General features: G+C 39.0%; 1 protein-coding gene across 1 annotated transcript in view; it reads right to left on the bottom strand.

The window, feature by feature from the left end:
- The window catches only part of ZFYVE28 (zinc finger FYVE-type containing 28), a 120,020-nt gene that overhangs the window by 18,658 nt on the left and 88,194 nt on the right, over positions 1-13,168 (bottom strand). Inside the window, exon 9 of the mRNA XM_088540055.1 lies at positions 7,627-7,731. Coding sequence (XP_088396181.1) covers positions 7,627-7,731 — 105 coding nt within the window. The remainder of the gene's footprint in view (positions 1-7,626; positions 7,732-13,168) is intronic.

The following is a 13,168-nucleotide window of genomic DNA, read 5'->3' as shown; positions in this document are numbered from 1 at the left end:
AGAATGTGTTTTCTATTTCGTGAGTAGCATATAGTTAGTTAATTAAGGACTAAGAAATTAGTCCTTGGATTAAGAAAAGCTTTAATTCAGATTTTTCAAAAAATCTCTTTAATCATAATATTTTATGAAGTCAAGAGGGTGTTTCTGTATACAAACGCTTAGGTATTTTCTCTTTATTTTAAGAGAAAGGGATAAAGAAACAAATCTTAATGTTTCCAGTTCCCTGGGCTTTAAAACTTGCAGATGCAGATTCCTCTGGCAGAACAACTGAACAAGCACCACCAGAAGATGCTCAGCTCTACTGAACTACACTGTCACCATTGGCATTACCAATGCCCAGCTCCAGGCACGTTAGGACACCTGTGAGACAACCCATCTGCTGTTACCCTTTCGAATTCCACAAGGAGGGAAGCATTTTTCATAAATCGCAAGTTTTGCAGAAGCCCCTTTGTAGCTTTTTTTCCCCTACTGACATGGGCAAGAGGTTACAATAAACAATTTGGCTAATGCTATTAGCCATATGTCCTACATGATATTTTCAGTCAGGAAAACGTCCTTAGCATTAAAGACTAGTGAGTTTGAAGTCAATAGGGATGTCTGCCCCAGACCCTGGCAGCTGCCGGCTCCGTTGGCAGAGCAGCTTTGTGCCTCCTTCCCCAGCCCTTCGCGCCTCTCACTGCTGAGCTCTCTCTTTCTGTGTCATGCTGGACTTCCCAAAAACACAGGTGTTGAAGCAGTGTGTTGCTAAATTACTGTAAGAAGCTGCTCTTAGGCAACTGTCCTCTTGCAGTGCCCTTCTGCCTTATTAAAACTCACTGCCACTCTGGTCTTTTCAGAAAAATGGATATTGGAAGATTTAAGAAAAAATATAAATGAAAATCTAACAAATTAGAATCTATTAAGATTTTCCAAATTCCATCATGACATTGCTATCTCCTAACACTTTCTTGTAATCAAACACGCATTTAAAGATCTCACAAACATTCAGTCATGCTGCAAAATAATATGAACTTAGAGCAAAGCAACAGCTGAAACAATCTTGAACTGGAAAAAAAAAAAGTGAAAAACAGAAATAGTATAGAAGTTAGGAAGGAACGGTATACAATAGCAGCTCTAGCATCTAATAAGGGGATAGCAATGTCTTGGTCCCAGCTTTAATTGCTTATCCTCAAACCTGATATCAGGATGGACAGAACCTGGGTACCTGCTGCAGTATACAACCCCTTCCAAAGGGAGAGGCCTCTCATACAGCTCCTCAGTGTCCTTGGTGAAGCTACACTGTATGGCATCATAAAAAGTAAATTAATTTATCATCCAACTCCACTAAAATCTGTCTCAAGTTCCAGCTCCTGTGAGCGGGAGGCACAGAGGCAGAGAAGCAGCAGAGAAGCAGCAGTGAAAGCCTCTGAGGCCAGGGAAGCTCATTAGGATATTTTCATGTTGCCTCCTTGAGTTTCTTCAAAGGTAAATACGAAACAAGCAGCTGAAGTGTTAAAGCATGTTAGGATCTAGGAGAATCCCCGAGGAATTCTGTATCCAGCCATGGGAGTCAAAGTTGAGAAACACTGATTAAATGACTAAGTGGAACCTTAAAGCTTGAATTAGAAAAGGAAGCTTTCTCTTCAGTTTTTAACTACAGTCTGTTGTAAATATGAGAAAATCCTCTTAAACATAATTGTGCTCTTGCAACATATCTTGGTATTAGGCATTGGAAGAACTCTGCAAAACTGTGATTTGAATTATTCCACATAATCTCAAAACTCTTAAACATGCTAGTGTAAGTTTTTGTAGGAAAAAAAATGTAAAATAAAATCAAATTTCTGAAAGTTGTTGATTTTGTTCTATTAATAACATAGGGAATGCCAAGTCACATTCAACGATCCAAGATTATACACATCCTTAAATGAACAAAATTATAAATGTGACCAAATTACTAGAAATGAAGATCAGAAGCGAGCTACATAGACACAATAACACTAACTGATCATGAGTTTTGTATGTCAGGCTCATGCCAGATGAAATGCCACTGAGGATACTGCCCCAAAATGGTATCTTATAGGATGCTGAGTAACTTTACTGCAACAAATCTACTGCTTCTGCCACTCATTCAAGCCAGCTAAATGTAATGCCCTATTTCACTTAATTGACACAAAGAAGAACACATTTTATATTTAATTTACTTCAAACAGATTAGGCATTTAAACTCTCTAAATAAGAAGCTTACAGTTTAAATTGAGAAAGACCAAAATTTCACCTTTCCACTGTAATATGCCCTAATTAACAAACAGTTCACACAGAACACTCAGGTCCTTGAGAAAAATAAAAAATAAAAAAATCTGTCACTTGTTACTGAACACAAAGACAAGCATATAACATACATGCTCAAGATCAAGATTATATCCATACAGTCTAAAAAAAATACCCCTTGTAAAGGGGAACATGATATTTTACAAATATTGCACTATTTAGAGATATATTTTTTATTACACAGGCTCAACTGCAGGCTTATGAAAACTAGTAATGAAGAACAAGATGGGCACGACATATCCAGAGCAACCCAGGTGAAGAAGCAGAGGCAGTTTGCCTAGTTCATACATGTCTAGCTGACTAAAATCCTAATCAAAAGCTGACAGACCTTATAAACACGGATTTTTTTTTTTCCTCTTTGCTAATATTGCTCATCTGGTTGCTGGGGCAAAGGATGCAGCCACAAAGCAACAGATTCTGCACTGTAGCCTGTTGATGATGGTCTCTGTCAATATATATATTAATTGTTCTCACACCTCTGGAGTGTCAGACTAATAGGACACAACAAGGACTCACACTGCCTAAAACATACACAGGCAGTCTGCAGTCCCAAATCATTAAGCAGGAGAAACATCTATTTTATTCTTGTTTTCTCAAAGCATGACACCCTTTTCTCTTCCTGCAGCTCTTCTCCCTGAGCTGTTTCCATGATCCCAGTACAGCTCATGCAAAGCAATAACACCAGCCACTTTCAGTTCTCAGTCTCTTTTCCCTAAAGGGCAGCTCTACAGACAAAGGGGAAAGAAAACTGTAAACAGTGATGCATTGACCAAAACAAAAGTGACAGTACCAAACAAGAGTTAAGAATTAAACTGTTATTTTGTATAACTTAAACCTAACCTGACCAGGATAACAATGGCAAATGGCAGGAGAGAAGATTCAGGACACATCTGACCCAATAGGGGCTACCCTACCAGCCAGCAAAATCATCCCTGATATATTTGGTGTCCTTGCTGCTGTGGATTCCCAGGAGCAGACCATGTTTCCCCTATAAAACTGGTGGGTGCACGACCTGCGACGGAGCACTGAGCGCACCGATTATCGGACAGCGCTGGACTACAGCGTGGGAGAACCATCTCTGCTCCTTGCACTGTTAGAAGTCCTATGGGCCACCAAGTAATTTTCCTTTTTTGCGTCTTCTGTGAAGCAGTGAGAATTAGAGCTGACAAGCAGAGTATAAAACCTGTTTCTCTCTGAAACTGTTCAACATAAGGGCCGCCTGCCGAAGTAGCTTCAAAGAGTCTCTTTCAAAACACCCTCAATTTTTGAAGCAGATAATCAGCATTTCACCTCCTTCTATTTTATATACTAGGGCAGTTTTTTTCTCCTTGTTTCCCATGTGTGTGTTTAAACTAGCAGAGATCTACTCCAAATATGTTATATACGGCAAGCGATTCCTGCAGGTCCACCCAGCCAGGCAGCAAGCAGCTCACATGCAGGCGGATGCAGATACTGTAGTAGAAATAACACAATAAATAACCCACCCTGAAGGCTGGCAGAACCCCACTGTTTGGCACCCTTTAGATACTTTCTTTTGCAGGCTGCAGTTAATATCGGCTAACATTTCATCACTAATTTTTATAAGTGCCAAAAATTGTAGGAAAAGTATTGCAAAACGCAGAAAAACAGAATCACACACAGACTAAAAAGTGATTGCTAGTTGGGAAAAGTATCTATTATACAAGTAAAGTTAATATTTAAAGTTATTATGTACAGTTAACCTTATTATTTTTTAGTTCCTCATGATCTTTAAATGAAGATATAGGCTTTGGAATGTTCTTTAAGCAGAAAAAAGCAAAAGCATGAATGTAGATTCATGAATATTTCTTCTTATATCATCTTGGACAAAAGAACTCCAATGGGACCTGAAATCAGCTCGCTGTGATCATCTTGGTTTGCCCATACACTCTTCATTCCCCAATATTTTTAACGTCAATTTTAGTTCCAGTCTTTCAAAGCACTTAAGTTGCTACATAGCTTTAAGCACCTCAGACCATCCCAATTCAGTTAACATAGGAACAGCCTTGTTTCGTTTCCAACCCAGATTCCTGGCTTTGTCAGGATCTTGCCCAGTAATGTTCATACATGCTGAGAGCTGATGGACAAAGAGATTCCTGAAAATACAGTTGAATTTTAACAGCTACCATATTTCACTGAAAAATAAAGAAACTATATCTGACATTGAAATGGACAACATTGCAGTATAATATTTTATCCTTCAAGAAACTATATTAAAAATTGTTCTAGAAATTGTATTTGTAAAAAAGTATCCTTAAAAGAAAAAAGCAGATGGTTTCTTCTCTGGGGTTAATAAAAATGATGGACCAGTCGTTGCTTCCCTGCTACAGTTACAAATATCTCATTTCTACTTGAGTCAGTGCTTTTATTTCACATTCATATTAACTCTTGGGAGTCTGTAAAGAAATCCAGTTTCTTTAAAGCCTTCTGAAGTAAATGAAGAACATTTACTCCTCACTGATAAAGCTGGCTGCTGATATGGTTACCTCAAATCTGAATATTATTTAATGAACATTTGCAATGAAAAGAAAAAAAAAAAAGAAAGAAAAAAAGATTTCAAACGGGACTGAAGAGTCAACTTCTCAATGATCAGACCTCTAAGAATAGAGGGAAGAACCTTCTACACAGATCACATACCAATGAAATAACCAAACCTTTCTTAGCAAATCAACTCTTGAGTCTTCTTTTCAAAGAGGGGGTGTTCTAGAAACTTCCAGCAAAGTTATAAAATGTGTTTTTCAAAATACAGCTTGAGCCAAATCAGTGCTCAAAGAATATAAACGTAGTACCCTGGCCAAGGTAAGTTTCAGTAAACCAGACACTTAGCTGAGGTCTCTGCTTTTCTCCATCGACTAGCAGGGATCCTAAAGCAAAAAGAGCTCTCATTTAGATACCTCGCTTAGGTGCCCATGGTTAGGATGGGTGAATCCAGCTCAGAAAATTACACAGTGTGGATGATGGAACAAGTCTAAGGTAATAAATCATGTGCTGATTTGAAGGAGTTTTCTTGACCAAGAGCCTGCAGTCCCAACAGCTCTTCTCTCTCAGTAAAATCAAAATGGCAAATGATGACACATGGCAGAAAGTGTTCTCTAAGCTGCAAAGAGGGGGAAATCTCCTACATCTCCAAAACAAGAAATGAGTATGCATACAGAATTCCATATATATCATAATCCATTGTCTCAAAACCATTAAATCTATGCTAGATTCAGCAGCAATATTGGTTATCTACTTTAATTTGCGATGAATATTATAACAGCACAAAGTAATCATTCTTTTCTCACAGGAGGTCAAAAGGCAAAAAAAAAAAGTATTTTAAGAATTCCATGTTCAGTTAATTATTCTTCAGATAAAATTGCAACTGTTACATTTAAATTTCTAATTTCTGTTATTAAGATTACAAGTGAAAGCATTAAGAAGTTAAGAGACAAAAGTACTGCAATGTCATATTTCAGGGAAGAAACGGAAAAAGAAAACAAGCTAGGTATTATTTTGCAAATGAACATGACACCTTGGAGAATTTACTTATTCCAAGGGATTTTTTTCCAATGAAAGCCAAGCTGCTACCCAAAGAACTTGGAGCTTGGAGACAAATGATAAAACTCTAGAGAAGCTGGATAAAAGCTAAAAGAAAATTCTTCAGATAATAAAGGGACAGAGGAAGATCTTAAAAAATAAATGTATTCTAAACTGTAATACAAGCAAATGTACTGAGATGACACAGAGCCAAATATTATATGCGTATGCACACAGCTCTAGAAGGCTGCTTCTCTGAAGCAGAGTTTTGAGCTTTTTAAATCAAACCACATAGTATAGATATTACAAAGAGGCAGGGGTGCTGACACCAGTAGGGTTAAGCAAGCTCTTATATGTTTTATTGTACCATAAACTACATGAGCTAGCTCTCTAGCAATGTCAGCCTGATTCAGAATAATAGACAGCTTAGATTTCTTAAAAAGCAGCACTCAGCAACAATAGAGTGAAATAGTTTTGTTGGCAAAAGCACAAAACACACATATAAATACAGCCGCACGAATCAAACACTCAAAAATAACTGAAGAGAGGGGGGAAAAAAGAGAGATCTAATTTGCTTAAGCACCAAGATATTTTATTGCAGTAGCTTGTACAAAACTAACATAGGAAAGGATTAAAGGAAGGCCTGGAGAAAAGGTTATGCCCCTCATAAATACTTATTTATTCGCACTGCTCCAGTGATGCCTGATGAGGAGCTGAGGTTACCTCCAATGCCTATTCCCACAGCCCTGGATGAAACAGGGTTTCTTTGATGCCCGAGTATTTAGCAGAGGGCAAACTGTGGCACACAACTACATTATTTCTTGTTCAAAGAATACTCAAAAGTGAATGTATTTCAAAATGAAATGCATGAAAAACAGTTTTAATGGCATCTTTCAGACGAAAATGTAGGCTGTCAAAAATGCCCTTATTTGCCTTTTAAAAATCATTAGAAAGATTGATCCTAAAAATGGGCACATCCTAAAAAATTGTATCCTAAAAAAATAAAATCCATAGATTATATGTACTACTACTTCTGCCATTATTAGAAAAGATCATTTGACTCTTCTTTCAAGCCCCAAAGCTAAACTTATTGAGCTAAAGTGCTGAATACAGATAGAGAGATGTAATACAGAGGACAAGAAGGAGCAGAAGAACATCTAAGGCTACCTAGACTGAAATTGTGTCTGTTCATACTAGGGTAATAACGCTTCTGTGCATATATTGAGAAAAGCAAAAGAAGGATTTTAGTAACATTTTTTCTGCACTATAATTTATTTCTCTATTGCATACTACAAGTAAAATTAATTGTGAAGTTAAAACTGTCATGCAGGCTTAGAGGACGAGGATATAAAATAGTATTTTTAACAGTTTTGACCTAAATACTGTGAAAAATACATTATGGTTAATTTTGGGATGCTTCCTTTAATTTATTATGCTGAAATGAAAAGGAAATATGATATCTAGAAAGTCAAGATGTACCTATATACAAATATTCAGTACGTTTCAAGCTAAAGTTTCTCTTGAAAAAACACTAAATGGACAAACAAAAGCGAAATCACTGAGAGCATATAATTCATTGCTATATACATTAAAACTTTTCTGTAAATAGTTGAACCAAATGCAACAGCACTGACGAAAACTGCAAGGAAAAAAAGCGTGTCTGCTGTTCAAAAGGAAGCACAATCAGAAGTGTTGCTGTCACTTGCTTGTTACTTCAATGAAAATTTGTAACCAACCATAACCCAAGACAATTAGTCAAATCTGACTACGAAGGGATGCGATTACCTCAGAGCGTATATGCTGGAGAGACTACATGTAGTGACAGAAACACTCTCATAGTCACTGCTGGAGATGGAGCTGAGGGGGGAATCACGTAAGCCATCCTGAGAACTGAAAAAACATACGGAAACAAAATGAACTGCTGGAGCCAACAGAGGTAAAAGCAGAGCTCCGTGATAACTCACAGATCCTGCACCATTGCACATAGTAAAAGTAAATTGACAGATACATTTTTGTTCTTTAGAAAATAATAAGTATCTAATTTATCTTACCAAAAGGACAATTTGGCAAAATCAATGGGCACACACCTTACAAAAATCTTCAATTTAATTTATAACATACAGTTAAAACATTCGGGAAAGGACCAAAAGATCTCAGGATTGCATAGAGTATGGATGTACAGTCTACCCCAGCAGTTAAGTGCAGCCTGATTACATAGCAAAGATGTAACATCACTGGAAATTCATGTAATTACTATGGGCTTCAGGCCAAGGCAGCCTAAAAAGCAAATTTCAAGAGCTTCTGAAATATCCTGACAATTTTGAGGCAAGTTTCCACGGAATAAGGATGAGAAAGAGAAAGTCCATTGATTATTGTCTGTTCAGTAAAAGGAGGGGATAATACGGCCTCCCCGATCTGACCAGTGCCCATGATGCCATGTGTGGTCCTCACGTTGCCTTTAAGGCCAATGTTGTAGCAACCCCATGACAATACTTGGTTAGACCAGAACTACTAGCTACTAAATAAAATAACATGAATAATTTTAACTGTTTTCATCTTCTCCCCATCATCCCTAGGTTAATGAAAAGCCATTAAATATCACATCAGGTTAGATCGCACATAATATTATCAACATAAGGTAGTATTAGGAAATTAAAAATTAGTCTCATAAGCACTACAGACCTGTCTTGGAGAGACCACTTTTTAATATTTCAGTAATAATTTGCTGCTCAGCTACTGGAAATTCCACAGGCTGAAGAAAATCTAATTATAGCAGATGGAAAAAAAAAGTCATCTTGAGCAAATATATGAAAATTGTGTTGATTCTGGGCACTACAGAAGAATCATTGGAGCCTGCTGAACTGAAGAGTTCAATTCAACTGGAAATCTTTGGACAACACAGAAAGAAACCTAAAAAATATTTTAGTTTAAAGAAATCTTATTATTTAGATTAGGATACTTTCTCATACTACTTTTTGACTACTAGCAGATTTCTTACACTATTTTGATTTGGAGGAGTGCATTAGGCAAACTACGTTTCAAATTCTTTTCCTCTACCAAATTGATTATTGTAGCTATTTTTTGGCTAGAAGCGTGGAAAAACCCTTGTGGGGAAGGTTTCAAAGTGGTGTATGGAAGGTATGTGTTCCAATCCTTTTAAGAAATAATAGAATTTGTTCATATATCTCCTACTCATCACTTCAAAAATATATCATTTCATAATCCTCATTTTTGATTTCTAATTTGAAAATAAATCCCATATATTTAGTTTGAAAACAAATCCCAACTGTTATGTTTTAGTGAAAGAAGAGCTGCTGCTATTGGAAAATAATTTATCAGACTTGAACAAAAATCTATTTAACTTTAATTTGTTTTATATAATTTCCCTTGGTAATTCTGCTCATTATGAAGAGATATGTCCATTTAAAACATGGCTTTCTCTTTTATAGCTCATCACCTTTACCTATTCAACTCTGCAATTTGGTCATACTACTAAAATGTATTTTGATTATGTCTTATAATTGATGTAAAAAAAATTTAGCACGTGATTTCATAGCACGATTGAGCAGAAGTAACTGTGGCACAAAGATGAAATGTGTCGTTCAAAATTAAATGATCTTCCAAAAGCAGAACTAGGAAGTAAGAACAGCTAAGCAAGCCCCACCTTGTCTTCTGTTGCCACCAACCCTTAATCTCTCCCCCGACAATTTCTAGTTTTCTTCCTACCAAACCTACAAAATGAGTTGGGCAGTAACACCTGTTCCAATATTTAGTCTCAGATTTGCTTCCTTCAGTTGAGTTCTCCCTGGTATATTTGAAATCCAGACAAAATATCTATTTTCAGTAGTACACAGAACAAAATCACCAGACTATTTAAGAACATAGAACCAATTCATTTTCATGGGTTGTGTTTTGAGAATTTGAGCTTCCCAGACCTTTTTAACAAGTAAAAGATCTGAAACGTTTCCTAAGTATGAAGAAGTCAATGACTCCATGAAAAGTCTGGAGTTTGTGAGAGGGAATTGTCCCTTAACCAATTCAAACAGCTGACGCACATAGAAAATAATGCACAAAAGGGATAGACACGTCCTTTATTTTACCAGCAGTAGAAATAAACAGAGGTGGAGTTCTTGTAATATTTTACCTGAAGTAAAATATTCTATCCACCTTGATTACCAAGGCCCTTGTAAGAGTATATCTTTGATTGTTGGCTGAAAAAAATCTTCGATTGTCTTCTACTCACCAAGAAACAACACGTAATTCCTGCCTATGTCGCTCAATAGAATGGCTGATCTTGAGATCCTGAGCCAGACTCTAAGCTGCCATGAGTTGCTATTACTCCTTGAGGGTAACGATATAAAACCTAATTACATTACCTAAAGATCTCCATCCTGCTTTATCCTGCTTTATCTTTTAATGCTTGCAGATGTTCTCCAACCAGCTGATACGTTATCATCTGAGCTCTCATCCACCTGTAAAATATTACAATTTGCCTATCTTTTCATTTATTTTTAAACTTTTTCTTAAAAGCATTTGCCATTCATAACTTTTTCCTAAATGCCTTTTTTTTTAATACTTCATCTCTGCGTGAGCTGGAGGATGTCATAGCTAAGCCACTCTCCATCATCTTTGAAAGATCCTGGAGAATGAGGGAGGTGCCGGAGGACTGGAAGAAGGCCAATGTCACACCAGTCTTCAAAAAAGGCAAGAAGGAGGACCCAGGCAACTACAGGCCAGTCAGCCTCACCTCCGTCCCCGGAAAAGTGATGGAACGGCTCATACTGGCCGTTGTCTCCGGGCACACGGAGGACAAGAAGGTGCTCAAGAGTAGTCAGCATGGGTTCACCAAGGGGAAATCTTGCTTGACTAACCTGATAGCCTTCTATGATGGAATGACCAGCTGGATAGATGAGGGGAGAGCATCGTCTATCTCGACTTCACCACGGCTTTTGACGCCGTCCCTCACAACATCCTCCTGGACAAGCTCCAGAAGTGTGGGATAGATAAGTGCACAGTGAGGTGGATTAGGAACTGGCTGGATGGCAGAGCTCAGAGGGTGGTGATCAGCGGTGCAGAGTCTAGTTGGAGGCCTGTAGCTAGCGGGGTCCCCCAGGGGTCAGTCCTCGGTCCAGTCCTATTCTATTTATCAGTGACCTGGATGAAGGCACAGAGTGCTCCCTCAGCAAGTTTGCTGATGATACCAAACTGGGAGGAGTAGCTGATACCCCAGAGGGCTGCGCTGCCATCCAGAGGGACCTGGACAGACTGGACAACTGGGCAGTGAAAAACCTCATGAAATTCAACAAGGCCAAGTGCAAGGCCCTCACCTGGGGAGGAATAACCCCAGACACCAGTACAGGCTGGGGACTGACCTTCTGGAGAGCAGCTCTACAGAGAGGGACCTGGGCGTCATGGTGGACAAGTTGACCATGAGGCAGCAGTGTGCCCTCATGGCCAAGAAGGCCAATGGGATCCTGGGCTGCATTAAGAAGAGCGTCTCCAGCAGGTCGAGGGAGGTGATCCTGCCCCTCTACTCAGCCCTGGTGAGGCCACATCTGGAGTATTGTGTCCAGTTCTGGGCTCCACAGTGCAAGAGGGATGTGGAGCTACTGGAGAGAGTCCAGCGCAGGGCTACAAGGATGATCAGGGGCCTGGAACATCTGCCCTATGAGGAGAGGCTGAGGGAGCTGGGCCTGTTCAGCCTGGAGAAGAGAAGGCTGACAGGGGATCAGATCAGTGTCTATAAGTACCTCAAGGGAGGCAGTGAGGAGGATGGTGCTGGTCTCTTTTCAGTGGTGGCCATTGACAGAACTAGAGGAAATGGCCACAAACTGAAGCATTAAAAGTTCCATGGGAACTTAAGAAAAAAATTCTTACAGTGAGGGTGACAGAGCCCTGGAACAGGCTGCCCAGAGAGGTTGTGGAGTCTCCTTCTCTGGAGATCTTCAAAACCCACTTGGACGCAGTCCTGTGCCACGTGCTCTAGGTGACCCTGCGTATGCAGGGGGGTTGGCCTAGATGATCTCTAGAGGTCCCTTCCAATCTGAAGCATTCTATGATTCTATGATCTCTTGCTGCACAGATTGGATAACAGGCCAGGAGCCACCCATATCTTTCAGCATTAGAAATCAGTCTCATCAGTAATCATCTGCTATTGCAAACCCTTTGGACATGCAGTACACAGACCTCATAGCAGTCAGGGTCTGTATTACTCTAAAGAATATGTAGTTTTGACAGCTGAATTTTTTTTCTCACTCTTGTACACTTTCAAACTTTTCTACCAGAAATTTCTTTCTGGTTAATATTCAGACTGCAAACTCTCCAGAGTAAGAAATTCTGTGTTTGGTTAGTGCCAAGAAATGGGAATCCAATAATGATGAGAATTCTGGTTTACACCTTCTCAGTGCTAAACTACTTGGTTTAAAAAAACCTTTTGAAGACTCTCAAGCTACTCACCACATTCTTAGTATACACACAATTCGGGATACCTTTTTATATAATACCCTTCTCATCAGTGTCTGAAGAGTCACTCTGCAGGTCCAGGATACCGGTAGCTCCTGAGGTGAACTGACCTGCTCTCCCCAGCTCATGGTTCCTCTGATCAGGGGCTGATAGCTAAGCACATCTTCATTAGCACTGCTGCAATATGAGAACTTGTGCACGCACAGACACAGTTCAGAGCAGGCATCAGCACAGACAGAGCAGCTAATTCTTTTTTGGCACACCGGCCGGCATGCGACCTGAACTTTACTGCATCTCCTGCTTCTTTGAGATTAATGACATAATACACTGGGCTTTCCCTGCAGTGGGATTCATAGGACTCTGCTTAAAATTGTCCAGGGTGGCACTGCATTCTATGTTACTTTAACTAATTGGCACAGATCTTTCCATCTTAGCCACACAACAACTCACAAAACTCGCGTGTCAGCTCTACCAAAGCTCAGATATGTGGCTTATTAAAAACTGGCACCTTTCATTTGAATCATAATACAACTGCTATTATCAGCTCTTATCAGATACGACATAAGTGTTCAACAGACAAGGTCAAACTCCCTCACTTTTAATTTTAAACTTTCAACACTAAAAAAAAAAAAAAAATGCCAAAAGGGGAACAGAGGAAATTCAATCAGCTGTTCAACAGACAGGTTCAGGTTTGCTTAAGGAAAGTCTTGCAATTGAAGGGCTGATGTTTTTTTTCCCAGTCCATTCCTATTTTCTTCTTGCTGTTAGCTATGCTGATGACATTTTTTCCTACTCTTCGATAGCTGTTAAAATCTAATCAATACAAGGTGGCTAAGCAAACACGTTTTCGGTTAAGGGAACAGGC

This window comes from Tinamus guttatus, unplaced genomic scaffold (assembly GCF_059628265.1).
Source record: "Tinamus guttatus ecotype Peru unplaced genomic scaffold, ASM5962826v1 Tinamus_guttatus_pri_ptg000052l, whole genome shotgun sequence".
In the NCBI taxonomy this organism is placed as follows: domain Eukaryota; kingdom Metazoa; phylum Chordata; class Aves; order Tinamiformes; family Tinamidae; genus Tinamus; species Tinamus guttatus.
The sequence above is the reverse complement of the archived record's forward strand: the minus strand, read 5'-3'. Positions and strand labels throughout refer to the sequence as shown.